The 15532-nt window shown below is 32.2% G+C and overlaps 1 protein-coding gene across 1 annotated transcript in view; it reads right to left on the bottom strand.

The window, feature by feature from the left end:
- Positions 1-15532, bottom strand: part of LOC148276455 (uncharacterized) — a gene marked incomplete at its 3' end in the record, with an annotated part of 265755 nt that overhangs the window by 218333 nt on the left and 31890 nt on the right. Inside the window, exon 3 of the mRNA XM_088234232.1 lies at positions 1670-1883. Within this exon, the coding sequence (XP_088090358.1) occupies positions 1670-1883 (214 nt within the window). The remainder of the gene's footprint in view (positions 1-1669; positions 1884-15532) is intronic.

The raw sequence follows: 15532 nt of genomic DNA, 5'->3' as shown, positions 1-15532 counted from the left end.
AATTATTACAGCACCAAGGGTTGAAAAGGCAATAGAAGTTTAATAAAAAAGTACAATACCAAATTTTTGTTCAGTTAAAAAGGTAAAACTACTAACCATTCTGCACATACTTTACAAGACGAGAATTCCAAAAATATCGGTCGTTATGTTATGGGGCAACCTTAAAAGTCTCCCATTTCTCAACCCAAAGCTAACAAACAAAAAATCCAACGTTACCCCCTTTCCTCATTAAGGCAGCGATAATGCCACAACCTTAGAATAATAACATGCCACCAGTTTAGAAAGTCCCTCATATGGACAAAAACCATTCTACGATTACCAATCACCAGTACAACAGACCGTAGGTACTCAGGTTGAGAATGAGGAATTCCAGCCCATCAATTTTTTTAAATGTTTTCGTGTACACGCGAATATTAAAAAAATTTGCAGTAGGGTGAAGTATCTCAAAAATGCACGCAAAAATAAATAAAAAATGTTAAAAATAGTATTCATTTTAAAATCGGAAATAATGAAGTCACTCCTTATATCTACGTGTAGTATTTCCGGTTTCCGCTTTAAAGCACCCGCACCTTGTAAGGAACGTTTTGATCATAGAAAAAAAAAGAGTATACAGTATAGAAAAAGAGAGTATGTGATTATAGAAATACTTTGTTGACATTTCAACCAGAGATTATGTGTAATTTCTAGGTTTTTCTAAATCTAAACGTTCGTAAAAACAACCATAACATAGAAATAAGTAAATTACGATCAACTAAATGAAGTAATCAAATCAATATTCCATAGATTCTTGTCAGTTTTGTTATTGGCTGGAGAAATACAACTTACCGCGGTCAGTGAAAGTAAGAACGCCAACCGTTTCATAACGTCACTACTGAAAAGTGACACACTGATTACAGTCATTTGGCGCGGTATTTGATAAATGTAACTTTAAAAAATCATATCTTTGCAAATAACGCACAAAAAAAAACTTAGTTAAATAGTACGCTAATAGAAAAAAAATATAGAAAACAGTGGAATTCCTCATTGTAAGTGCAAACCGAAACCATCCGATACGCGTTTGTTGTTAAACCAACAATTTGGAACGCTATTTTTTTATGAAATAGAGTGAAAGGAATCTCTATTAGAGCGTTTGATTTAACGTGCTGCGCCGCAAGCGCAACTTAGATCATTAAAAAAAAGCGAAAGAATGGAGTCTACCCCTAAATTCTCCATGACCTGAAATCATTCGATCTGCGTGGTGATTAAAATACTAGCGCCTGTTCCAAACTCTAGCCCTCACGTCAGGGTAAAATGAATAAATCCATCTACCCTTTAAAAGGGACTCCCAACGTCTTTGTTATTCGATCATAGTCAACTCTATGATTTGTTCAATATCCGCCTTCAGGAGCTTGTCTCTACAACTAACTGTAGGCCCAAAATCCTCAACCGGATCGCCCTCCTTCTGCATACAAATTGATAGCGCACTACTTAACTCCCAGTAAGTGGGAAGCTCAACCGTCCGTTATTACGTTAACTATTTTTGCAGCGGTATTCCGCTGCAGAAATAGTTCTATAGGTTTCCGACATTGCTAGATAAAGTCATCTTTGACTACTCAAAATTGGTTGATTTACAGTTCTAGATTTGGCCTTAAAATGGCTAAAACAACAACAAATCATTTAAAAAACATACCTTTTGTTGGAAGCCAGGAAACGTTCAGACGCAGCTCCCCTAGCACTATCAGAGGTTCGGCGTGTAGATCACGTGCTAATCCCGCGTGCTTCACGCCCTTGTCTTGTGCTCGCTGGTGGGGCTTCAACATCTCCTTACTTTTCGTGGTAAGAGACTTCCGGGCCACAGCTGCCGTGACGTTATAGCCAGCCTCAAACTCAGAAAGTGTTGATAGCTAAAAGAGAAAAAATCGTAATGAAAAGTAGCTCAAACGTGTATTCAAATATTACATTATTTTTTCAAAATGCAAAAAAGTGGGTGGTGCAAAATAATGTGCTTGGTTTCTCCTTCTCTTGAATCTACATATTTTCGCAGCGTCAAGCTTTTGAACTACGGTCGAATTTTTGTATTGTCCCGCTGTCTTGTCCGGCGCGATCGAGGCTGTTTTCGGAGCTAGGATAAAACAGCATTGTCCTGCCTATTGTATTGTCGTCGTGTGATCTCTGCATGATAGTTTCACTGACTCGGAATATTTTATTTTAGTGCGTTTTGTCTTCGAATCACACGATCAGTCTACATTTAAATACTTTTATTCTTAATAATAAAAATAAAATAAAAGTTATCCAAAATTTAAAATCACGCATTCCCTACTACATCATAATTGCAATTTTTTACTTTTTTCTGATGACATGAAAATATATTTAAAAATAAAATCTAATATCAAACTCTAAGAAGATCTCGATAGATTAAATTTATATTGTAAACAAAACTTACTAAAAGTAAATATTAAAAAATGCTCTGTGCTCACATTTTTAAGGAACAACTTAAAAACCATCCATAATTATCGCCTTGACTATCAAGTACTCACTAAAGTTAATGAGATGCGGGATTTCGGGGTTCTACTTGACAATAAGTTAACGTTTGAGGCACACAACTCAATTGTGAAAAAATCATATCAAATGTTAGGTTTCCTCTTCCGTATAGGGAGAGAATTCAATCATGCGCGCACTCTTAGAACTCTTTACTTTACATATGTTCGAGGTCAATTAGAATTCGTATCTCCCGCTTGGAGCCCTCAATACAAAAAATACATTAATCGAATTGAATCTATACAATCAAAATGTGTATCGTATTGTAATTTTAGACGGTTGACTCAGAATACAGGTTCCGATGAATCTACAAACTTACCTAAACTCCAAACTCTCCAAACTCGCAGAAACATGGCTGACGTATTTTTTTGTATAAAAATTAAAAATAACATGATAGATTGCCCTAAGATTCTATCACTTATTAATTTTAGATTCCCAGTAACGCAGACCAGAAACCAATCTCAATTTAAAATTTCTAAATGTTCCACTAAATCTTTTCAAAATAAATTTGTAAATAGAACCTGCAATATGTGTAATCAAAAATTAATTTGTATTAATATTAATAACATATCTTTAACTTCCTTTAAAAATGAAATTTCCAGAAATAGTAATGATGTTGCGCCTTGAATCCACAGCCTATATTATGAAGGTTATGTGCAGTTCTGTATGTAGGCACGTAATAAATGAACACTGTATGGTCAACTATAGTTGAATTATATATTATAATTTGCAACTGTGTGATCAATATTCAAAAGTAGATATTTTTTTAATAATATGTATTACATTTACATTTTAAGTAATATTGTAAGTTTTGTATGATTAGTTATTTTATGTTATGCATATTTTTATGTGACAACATTTACAATAACAATATTATGTGGAAGTCTCTAATTGGACTTTATGGTATGTATTTATAATATTATTGTATCTTATAAATTTATAAATGTCTGTTGGCTTTCTAATGAAATAAAATAAAATAAAAACAATATTTACATAACAGGTTGATTAAATTATACATTTCAGAAAAGTGTCATGTAAAATAAAGAAACTAAAAATAAAAATATCGGCAAAAAACTTTAGTAGCCTTAGGGTAATTTTAATTCAAGCTTGCGAACTGACAGATTTGCAAATGCCACCATGATTTATTTATTTATATATACGCCCAATAAGCGTTTTTATGAACACGTTATACATACAAAATTATTACAGCAAAATTAGAAAGACTCAATGGTTTATAGTAGACTTTGTGGGAGTGGAAGCGGGAGAGAGGTGTTTATAATTGAATTTGATTCAGTGATCGTTTGAAAAAAGACAACTTGTTATCAAAGAAATCAAGACTGGTATGTTTGTTGGCAGACCTAAGAATTCTGGGCATAGGGGAATGAAAACCATAGTTAGTTCAATGGTTATCGGTATGCAAGAGTAAGATTTGTCTGAGGTTTCTAGTTGGGATATTTAATTTTATTGAGCTCAGTAGTTCAGGCGCATTAAAGAGTGAGTTGAGAATTTTAAATAGGACTACAAGGTTGGATTTATTTCGACGGTCTTAAAGAGAAGATATATTTAAGGTAGTTTTATGATTTGAGTACATCCAATTGTTATTAATAAACACCGATAATTTAACCCTCTTTGAATTTTATTGCCGTTTAAATACGAGATGCGTCACAAAGTATATTTTTTCAAAATAAAATAACAGTAGAAATTACATTCTTTTTTTATTTACATACCCTTTAAAATATTTATATTACTTTTCACTTTTGCTTTCATGGACTATAAAATGAGAAGTGAACACCACCTAGACCAGCGGTCAGCAGTTAGTTTTGATGGCGGGCCGTATGAATATGTCAATCGAAGACATGAGTGGATGAACTTATGTGACAAAATCAAAAAGCAGAGTTATATGGGGTTAAAGTTTAGAACTCCAATAATACATGTATTGATAAAATAACACCGTCATTTGCTCTCAAAATTGCTACTTTATGTTTTCTGCTACTTTTCGATGGTACGGATGGCTTTATATGAAAGGACTGTACATAAATTCTTCATTTTTAGGAAGAGCTTACAAGTCAAATTCACGTCCACTTTTGATTTCCCAAAAAAACAATCGCTAAAATTATATAGAAAACGCCACCCTTCAAATTTAGTTTCTATAGAACCGGATGTACCCTCAATTGATGACATCTTTAAAAAAGCATTTATTCTACAAACTTTCAAAGAAGAAAAAAACACTAATTTACGAAATTACAACACGGATGGAGAATACCTTAAATAAGGGAATATGGAAGTCTAGGCATTTACAGGGCTTATGACCTGTCATTGGCTGGTTTAAGTGGCCACTTTACACACTATGTAACATTCACTATTTTGCCCATGTTTTTACATTTTTTTGCATTTTTTTTTTGCACCACAACAGGTCAAAAGGCCTAATTACAGTGGTGAATTACATCACAGAGCACCCAGGCGTGAGAAAAATCACATTTTTAATTTTTGTGTTCTCACCGGGAATCGAACCCGGAACCTTCCGTGCGTGAGTCAAGCGTCTTGACCACTACACCACGGAGGCCGCCAACATCCCATCATGGTTTGAACATCCATATTTCTTCAATCCTTCCTCATAAGCCCTGTAAATGCTTAGACTTCTATATTCCCTTATTTAAGGTATTCTCCATCCCTGTTGTAATTTGTTAATCTGAATGACTCCCGAGGGGGTGAAATCCAGTATTTTGTCTACAAACATTTGGACAAACTCAAATATTGTAACTAATTTATCAAATCTCCAAACCCTTAATTTTCAAAAAATTAAATTTTACATAGATGCAATACATATTAAATTGAGGGAAAAACTTAAATAATACATCAGAAAACTTAAAAACAATACCAAATAATAAAACATTTAAATAAAAAATTAAAAACACCTGAGACCTTCATCGACTCATGTCTTCATTTCTTTTTGGGTGCTAAAGCTAGGGTTTCCTAGGACAGCGGTGCCCGTATCTTAACGGCCGTAGTGAACGGTGATGCGGTGGACAGTCGTCGTAGTGGTGACTAGAGAGTGGTTTTATTTTTTAATGGTGTTATCAACACCATTTTTATAGGAAACCACTCTCTAGTCACCGTTACGACGGCTGTCAACCGCATCAATGTTCACTACGGCCGTTAAAATACGGGCACCGCTGTCCTAGGAAACCCGAGCTTAACGCTACCGCCGACGTCCCTCGTGCGCGTGCGAGCAAAACAGAACTGATTAAAAATCAATATGCCTAAAATTCAATTAAAAAATTGCTGAGATGAAAAATAAAATTTAAACGAAATATTAACCCCACAATGCCCGATGTAGACAATCTGCTACATACCGATTTAGAAGTGATTTCAAACATGTTTATCACTCGGCAACTTGTTTCGCGATTCTTTAAGAAATATTTTTTTTTTTAAATAAACATTATGACGGTATATAGTGAGTATATTTATAATACTATTATGTATATGCGTAAAAATTTATCTCTCTTTCAAATAAATAGCGACAATCATAATCACAACACTAGAAATAAAGACAAATTGGTAATCCCGAAATTGAAGCTAAGTAAGGTTAGCACATCGTCTGTGGGGCACTGCGTACGCTTCTAAAATAGAATTTCCGACAGTGTCCTAATTATGACGAACAATAAATTAAAAATTTTCATAAAAAGTGTACTTCAAAAAAAGGCCTATTATGGACTTAATGAGTACATGGAAGATAGCAGTATGTGGAACTAATAGTGTGTTACTTTATTTTATTATTTTTGGAATGTGTAGTTATTTATTGAAACCTGACTATCTCTTTGTGTTGTTCTTTTTATTTATTTACATTTTGACTTTCAATAAGCGTATAAATTATACCTATATTGAAGATTTTTTTTTTATTAAAAGCTTTAATTTTTATACTGTAGACATACTAGCCATTATAATTTATTTTAAAAAGACGCCACCAGGGTAAAAATTTTCGATAAAATTTTGAACAAAAATTCAGTTGCACGAATTCTGTCAAAAGTGTAATTTAGCTGTTTAAAGGGTGTTTTTTTTTTTTTTTTTAAAGATTTTAAATTATAATTGTTTCCGCAACTTTCATTATTATATAAAAAAATCGTAATTTCTTGTTTCCTTACATTCTTGTTTTTTTTAACCTTTTGATGCCTGAAGAAGCATATTGTCCACATAAACTAAAATATGAGATTATAACTGAAAAAATAAAAAAACAAACTTTTAGTTAGAATTAGAAAAAATGGACATTGAAGTGTTAATACAAAAAATGCCAACTTCAACACGCGTCACCCTGAACATTGTAATTTACGAAAATATAAAGTAAAATCTTTGAAATTTGTTTAAAAAACCTCCAAAAAATGAAATATTTGGGTAAATCACAGCAACGCAAATATTTCTTTTTTGAAGAAAAAAAAATCTATCTACTACTACTACAACCATCTCTCCATTTCCCCGTAGGGGTAGGCACAGAGGATGGACCGCTACAAACATCTATCCTGGCATACATTCCTAGCTTCTTCCACATTCATACATATTGTCGTACATGCCCTTCGGTTCTGCCTGCTTTTGACATGACCAGACTTAAGATTTTGATTTATCTGATCATAATCATCTTTTATGGTCATCCACTCCTCCCACGTTATATATACCTGTTTTACCATTCATGTACGTATATTATTTTTTTTTAATACAAATTTTAACAAATTATTTCAAGTAGGTACATTAAGATGGTGTTGTGCAAAAATGTGTCAAAAAAAATAAGTCACTGTCAGAATCATGATCCAAAAGTGACATTTATAAAAAATACATTATATATTTGAAGCACTAATTTTGTGGTTATTTATTATAATAAAATAAATATAAAACAACTTTGTTTTTAACCACTTTTTTTTTTCTACCGATTGGTTCAAAGCTACACAAACTTCTATATCAAGATACTATTTCTTACTTTAAAAAAATAGTTTAAACTTAGATATTCTCCGTAATACCTCGACGTGTTAACCAAAAACCATGTTACTGGATATGCAACAATATAACGCTGTTTTAAGATGCTTAACGTATTGTTGCGAATTAAGATCAGTATGTGTGGTTGAGCCGATAATTTGTTTCAATGTATTTTAGCCAGAAGAATCGCATGTAAGTAGAAACTGGCTAATTTTGATTTGTAAGGTTGCCACGCCTGACGGGACATTTGTTGGTTGGCAACACTGCTCGTCCTCCGCGCCATTCTTCACTTTTTTCAGCGAGTTATGTGCACACGCTTTTCTAATTGTTGAAAGTATTTCGCCTTTTTTGCCGTGAAAGTCAATATAACGCCGCGAACATTTGTATCATCTATCGCCATCAATCATCATCCGCCGCGCCGCCTCCAGACTCCAAACAATTGTGTGTATGCAGTTTTCCCGATCACCAGTTTTCCCGTTAGCGCGTGAGCTGATCGCCGACAAAGAAGAAGACTCAACACCAGGTTAGTCAGTGTTTTTACGTATTGATTTTCTCCGGTTCGAGTACATTTAATAGATTCTTGGCTGCATAATCCACTAGCTCACATTGGCAGTTTTGGGGAAAATAATTTAATTGTCCGCTATATAAAAAATATATTTAAATTCGCAAAGCAGAAGTCTATTTACACGGCTTCTCCAATGTGCCTAACATCATAACAAGATTGCAAAAATGCAATAGATGCATTTTTTGCCAGAATAGGGAAATATCGCGTTTTTTTAAAAACATTTTTAAAGTAATAAAGGTCTATGAAATACTGTCCAGACGAAAAAGTAAGAGTAGTATAAAAAATATTTTTAAATTTGTAACTTTGAATTCCTGCAAAAACGGACATTCCATTGGCCACGCCCCTAGTAGGTCACGATTCATGTTTATTTGTTCCTGACCATTCAAATTTGTTTAACATTGTACCAAATCTTCGTCATAACAATCAAGGCCAAACATGTCGCGTTCTTCTAGTGACGTATTAAAAAAATAAACATAAAAAAAAATTATGCATTAAAACATTTTTCCACAATATCCAAATTGATTTTGAAAATACAATTAATTATTCTAAATCCATTTCAAATACTTTTATCGGTATTCGTAGTATGTGATATTTCCATGGGGAAATAACAATAACGACAATAGTGTCGACAAGTTTTGTTAATTACAAACGGCAGGTAACGTTTTGTAATTTAGGGATTCATATTGATAGTAAATTTAACGTCTGTATTTTTCCTACGGTTTTGTTAACGTCTAGTTTAAAACATTTTAAATCAAAATTTTCCTTCACAATAAAATGTTTTCTATTGATAATTTCACATTTAAAAACAAAAAAACAATTTTACTTTCGTTCACGTACTTTTTTTTTCGAAGCAGCATTGTTTAAATTTTTTTCATTATTGTCATTACACAGTTTTATGTTTTCTGTAAAAATGTGTTATCCCACCTTTTTTGTAAAAACTTTCTAAAAAAAAAATACACTTAAAAATTTTATCACACTTTTTGTTCTATTAAGTGCTTTTTATATATTAAACTTCACAGCCAAGCTAAATTATTAATCATATTTCTCAAAAATGCACCTGATGTTATCAATTCAAATATCTAAGTTAAAAAATGTTTTTGAATAACATTTTATTTGTGTATGTCTACTTACAGAAGAATATCATTTCTTTACCTTGAGTTTTATCTCTGAATACGAGCACTAACCACGAAGCATCATATTTAAGTTAATGAAACTACAATGTTTATAATTTATCTATATATTATGATTCAAATGTATATTTGGCTTAGAGCCATTTTAAACGCAAAATCACGCCAACATGTAGTAAACATGAAAACGTGAGCTTTAGAATAAGATTTTTAATTTTCTTTTGAATTGGGACCACAGCACTTAAAACCCCTATTCAAACATGAAAACTTTCCTTAGGTGCTCGAGAATAGTTTTTGCGCTTGTTTGAAAATCGTGTTTTTCTATAATCTGTCTTAACATTTAATAGAGAAATATTTTTGACATATTCACTGACATCAAACTCACACACATTCACCGTCACCCTAACTAAACCTTACTCCCATACCCACGCACCCTCACACACATACACTCCCACTCATAATTATGTTTAGTATTTTTTTTTTGCTTCCTTTTTATAATTTTACCGGATTTTTTTTATCGTGGTTTCGTGGAACACTTAATTGGCTTTATTTTTTATTTCTAATACAAGAGTTTTTGAAAAAAATTTAAACCGTTTTGAAGCAAAACAACGCAAGCGAGCGGCAGAATATGTAGTATGAAATTTTGTCTTTCTGAAAACTTTCCGGTAACCACTTTAAGCTCATTCTGCCGCTAGGGGCTTTGTCAGTGCCCAGGCCTTGGTAGAGGGGTTGCTCTGGGCTAATCTGATCTGGACGCCCTACTAGTTAAAGAACTCTGTAATGCTAGAGATGGTTCAGAAGAAAATTCTGAGGTATCTTTACTTAAAAGACTACGGATACTATCCGTGTTAAACCCGTCAGACTTCACACTCAGAATACTTGGCTACAGTAGTTTGTAGAAAAAAAGAAGTGCTTATTTGCTTATGTATTTTTTCTGATTGATCCATGGTATTACAATCAATTTAGGTGCAATGGAGAGTGCTTTCCTTTATGTGATTTTTCTCAATGACTACCTTGGACATAGGTGGCTTAAGCTGAATTAGTTTCCTGCTTGCAGAACCAGCTTGCCAATGGTAATGCCAGTAGGAAGAGTAAATGTTTTTACTCAACCATATTTCTTTGGATATTGTAACGATCACATTATGACCGCCATAGACAATATAATCAGACGACCAATCTTCGGATTTTTTTTTCTATCCCGAATGCCTATCTACGAATCGGCGAATCTAAGGTTTTCTGTCATTGACAGGATATAGACCAAATTTATCCGCTTGCTGGTAGAATTTTCAAAACAAGGACTGCCTTTTGGCGAAAGTGATTTTTATTTATTTTATGTAGCAAGATCTACTGTCTTTAAACTTCCCATCAATCTTTGATTGAAATTTACTGAGCCTTTTTTATTGTATTTTTGTATTTTATATATATATTTTATTTATATATTTTAATTAATACACATTTTCGAACTCGAATATATATTTCGATCATCATTTCAATGTAAAATTGTAACACGAACCGCGTTGGTGTGATAGTCCGATTGATTCATTTTGAAGAGATCATGATTGGAAATCTTTATCAAAATCTTAAATCAAATGGAACCGTTTTAATCTTCTGATGTCATCAGAGAAGCTGCTGACGTTGAGGTTATGGCTTGGTGCTGGAGTATCCGTTGAAGGACCTTATACAGACTCCACCAGATGACCCAGTACTTCAACGAGGAAACTCAAAATCATTGAAAAAGCTGGCCCAGATAACATTTTTTAAGATTTCATCTTCGACGCGTCGCCGTGTTGTTTTAATTGTCACCTGTTTTCGTTAAATTTGCAATTTCTAAAATTCTAAACATGTATACTGCCGTCATAAGAAAGAAGGACGTTTCTACATAAAACGAAAAACGGAGAAAATAAATATTTTGTAATTTGGAGATTGAAAATTCGCTGTGTGAAAAATACTACAAAAATTAAGTATATAATAGGGTATTTTCATAAACTGGGGATATGATTTTTAATGTATTCAGTATTTAAAGAATATTTTTACGATTGGAACCATATTACTATCAAAATCTGAAACGAATGTTTTCATTTATAATTTCCTATTTAAAGTTTGATAGAAATAAAACGGCCCGTAACTGGCTAAAAGGGTTGATGACGTCACGCGTGACTTATATATCCTACGTTCACTCAAATCCTATACTGAGATACTCCGACGCGGGCGGCTTGTGGCTTTTTACTTATTAAAGTTAAATTTCGTCTTTTCCTTTGTTTTTTTTTGTTTTCATTTATAAACATCCATGGCATTATGACTGAAATTGGTTTTTTACAAGAGAAATCCGATAACTTGCCCAAAATAGATATAATCATGATGGGTATTTTTTTCTCATCCTATACAAACTTTTAAAGTTCTGAGTATAGAAATGTAAAGGCCGTAAGATAAGCAAATATATAATGTTTGCTTCCAGAATGTATTCATTTAAATATTCGTATTATTTGCATGTACTATAAATATATTGTTTCGCGTACATTTAATGCAAAAGGGAAGTAACGTGACTTTGACACAACATAATCCATAAAATACCAATGCTTGTAAACATCTCTGTTGCTCGAGTGCGTGTTAATCCCTTTTTTTATTAAATGTGATTTACTTATCAATATATCAGCTAGGGTAAATTACGGAGACAATGCCATAGGTTAATATATAAATAAAAAACATAAATAATAATACATTCATACTAATTAACATTTAATGCAGTTTTTGCACGTGTTCAAAAAATTCATTTAGATTTACGTTAAATTAATTTATTGATATATTATTTTTAATTGTTTTTAGTTCATTAAGGAGATTATTATATTTTTTTACAAATTTGAAGACAAGGCTATTTTGATAATGAGTTGTGTGAAATTAAGGAATTTTAATATTATTTTGGTATCTGAGTGACTTATTCATCTCAGATTCTTTTTTTTTTCTTCTTTATAATTTTTTTTTCAAATTCTTTTGCTTATTTTTTGCCGTGTTATGTATGCCTTGAATGTATTTTTTGAGTGTACGCAAACGTATTAAATAAATAAATATAAATTATCACCAACGATGAGAGTATACGCCTAACTACTAACAAAATGTTTGTTAAAGTAAATGTAAAAGGATGCGTTTGTAGATAATCTTTTGTTGTGAATTCGGTCGGAAGGCTTGTGTTATCTCTGTTACAGCTAGTGAATCCGTATTTTTGGTCGGAAATTCAAAAATTTGCCGGCACTCGTAGTACTACTTTTCGTTCATTGTGTTATTTATTTTCAACTTTTTTTCCGAATACAATCTCTGGTTTAATAGACACAACAACAATGATGCAGAGCACATTGAGGAAAGAAATATTTCTATTTTATTTTGCAAAACGCCCAAGGGGCATTTACAAAAAACAATTCAGGTAAGTACAAACATAGCAATAATTTTAAAAATAATTTTTAAAAAAACAACATAATATTTTTTTTTTTTTAAAGACGTGTAAAAGTAAATATGTTTTGTTCGAGGATTCATGTGGTGCATAGGTCACATGGAATGGAGGGGATTTGATTTGGTAAAAGGTTTTAATGGTCTCTTGCTTTACTTGGCTCATCTAGTCGGTGAATGGGAAAGTTCAGGTGGGTGCTTCGCCCCCGGAACTTCTTCGTCACAACTTACGAAAATGTGCATACTTGTAGCTGAACATATTTAGAAAAAAATTTTACACGTATTATGTTTTTCATACAGAAAACTTAATTTCACTTTATAGATAAAATTGCAATTTAATGTTAATATCCCGTTGGAATATGGGCCCTGAAATACAAAACTTTAAAAAAATCATAGGGCTGATAATACAATACATAATTTTATTGTTGGTTTAGTGGAGAAGTCTATTAACGAATGTTTTTTTTTTTTAATCATTGAACTTTTTCGTAAATGAGATGCCGATATATCCTTTGTTTAATACGAAGGTAATAATTTGAAAATCGTTTTATACGTGAAAATATAAAAGAAGGTATAAATTAAAATCGATACTGAATTACAAAAACGTGTGTACTTGTATGAAAATGCTATTTTTAATGGATGTGCCACTGATTTAAAAAATACTCTTTTAAATAGGAAACTAAAGAAAAAATCAATCAAACAATTTTTATATCCTGTCAACAGTAATTATAATAATACTCATAATCTCTTATCAACTATAGGGTGCCTGGAAGAATGACTAGACAAGTGCCACCGCTTTGTAGCAACAATTTTCGGACAGTGTATACTTGAAATGCCGTATTAAACAGACTTCGTGAACTCGGCAATAAATATTCCGACGTATCTGATATATTTAGTGAAGGGTATTTTTCTTATAGAACAAACCTTTTGAACTTTTTCAAAGATGGTGAATGGTAATTATATTTATTTATTCATGCATTTCAAAATAAATACAGTTTTTTGTCACTTTACCCAGCTGTAGGAAACAGTACTTATGATTTTCTTGTTGTATTACTGTAGAATGTTTTTTTATTTAATTTTGTTTTTACATTTATTCTTGAATTGTTCAAACTTTCTACTGAATATGCTGTATAATTTTTAGGTTAATTTTTTGGTTTAATTTTTTTTATAAATCTTGGGTATAAAGAAATTTCTGTTTTAAAAAATATATATATATATGAAGACCTGTAATAAAATAGGGCTTAAATACCAAAAAATAAAAAATGACGTTGAGTATGAGGAAATGTTCTATATGCCTATGCCAATAACACAAATTAGAACTTATGTACCAGAAAAAAATATTTTATATCAATCTGAAGTCATGTATATGGGATGGAGCCTAAGTACAATACCCATTAACGCATATAAGGGCCTACGTGATTAATCGCAGCGCTAAGCATTTCATACAAAATGGCTGGACGCGAGACTTGTGACCCGGATACGCCTTTTACAATAAAGCGGAAAAGAAGTGGTTTTAATAAGTTAAGTGAAAATAAAAAGTTAAAAGCCCAAGGGAAACAATATTGTTCTACTAAAAATGTGATTGTACCAGCAATAAGTTCTCCGAATACTTCGGTAAGCCGATTTGTTTTTAAAAATCTGTTTTGATAAATTTTTGACAAGTTTTAACTAGCGTTCAGAATCTAGGGATGTGCAAACGATGTCTGAGGTGCTCAGGGGTCAAAGCACGTAGCCTGGGAGGAGAAATCACGTGTGAACACGATCACCAAATAGTGAGTGATATTTTCTGCCATTTTTTAAATGAAGAACCGGCTGTCAAAATGTTTATGTTTGTATGGGGAATTCGAAATAATTGTCGGCGAATTTCGTTTTCGAATTGCACGGCGTCTGATATTTCAATTATTTTAGTTTGGAAAAATATCGGCTTAAAATACAATCTTTGAGTGAATCGCTAAAGTTTTAAGAATAGCGGTGTATTTTATGTTCCTTCGCATGATACTGCATAATTTATTCTGAGATTTTAAAAGGATTTTTCTATATTTATAGCTAAGTGCTAAATTGACCCCGTTATACCAAATTTTACAAATTTTATTCAAACGTTTTAACTAAAATTCATGTACAATTTAGTATGTATTTCATAAATAATTTAGAAGATTAATAGCTTTACAGCTTAATTTAAAAGAAACATTGGGCATTTTCCTAATTACTCCTGCGAGATTATCAGATAGGTGGGTGAATATTTATTTTTTGGCAAGAAAGCGATAAAAATACGGCTTTTCGAAATGTCAAAAGTGAAATACATATTCACCCAGGTAAATATTTTGTAGTATTGCTTGTATGTTAACCTTAGAAAGTGGCATTTAGGGTTATTTTTGACAGTCCTCCGTAAAGTTGACTTTTTTTTCAGTTCACTTGCAAGTGCCAGAATGACTGTAAAAGTCTTCTTTATGATCAAAAACTGCAGTTGCATAAATAATTTTACGAAGCTGGTGACTGGTTGAAGCAAAGTGCATATTTAATGGGATTATTCCATATTTCAAACATTAAAAGACGGAGAAATGGGAAATACAAAAACCCATCAGAAAGCAAAAGGCAGTGTACTGTTTATTACACTGTCCCTAATGACAATGGTCAAGTAGTCAATGTCTGTCGTGCCACTTTTATTTATATATTTGTAGTAAGTATTAAGGTATTCGAGCCCTACTAATAGAGAAAAAAACGCGGAGAGACTATCCTCACCGAAAAAGGGGTAATAAGAAAAAATATCGAAAATTCGATCATGAAGACGAAAACCAAGTCATCGGGCATGTTAAATTGTTTCCACGACAAGAAAGCCACTATTCACGAGCTAAGATAAGTAATAAATTAATTAAATTTAAAAATAAATAAATTAATTGGCGATATAAAACCTTTAAACTACGCCAAT

Source organism: Micrasema longulum, unplaced genomic scaffold (genome assembly GCF_059751315.1).
Source record: "Micrasema longulum isolate JH-2025_06_02 unplaced genomic scaffold, ASM5975131v1 h1tg001216l, whole genome shotgun sequence".
Classification (NCBI taxonomy): domain Eukaryota; kingdom Metazoa; phylum Arthropoda; class Insecta; order Trichoptera; family Brachycentridae; genus Micrasema; species Micrasema longulum.
Note: the sequence above shows the minus strand (reverse complement) of the source record. Positions and strands in the feature narration are given on the sequence as shown.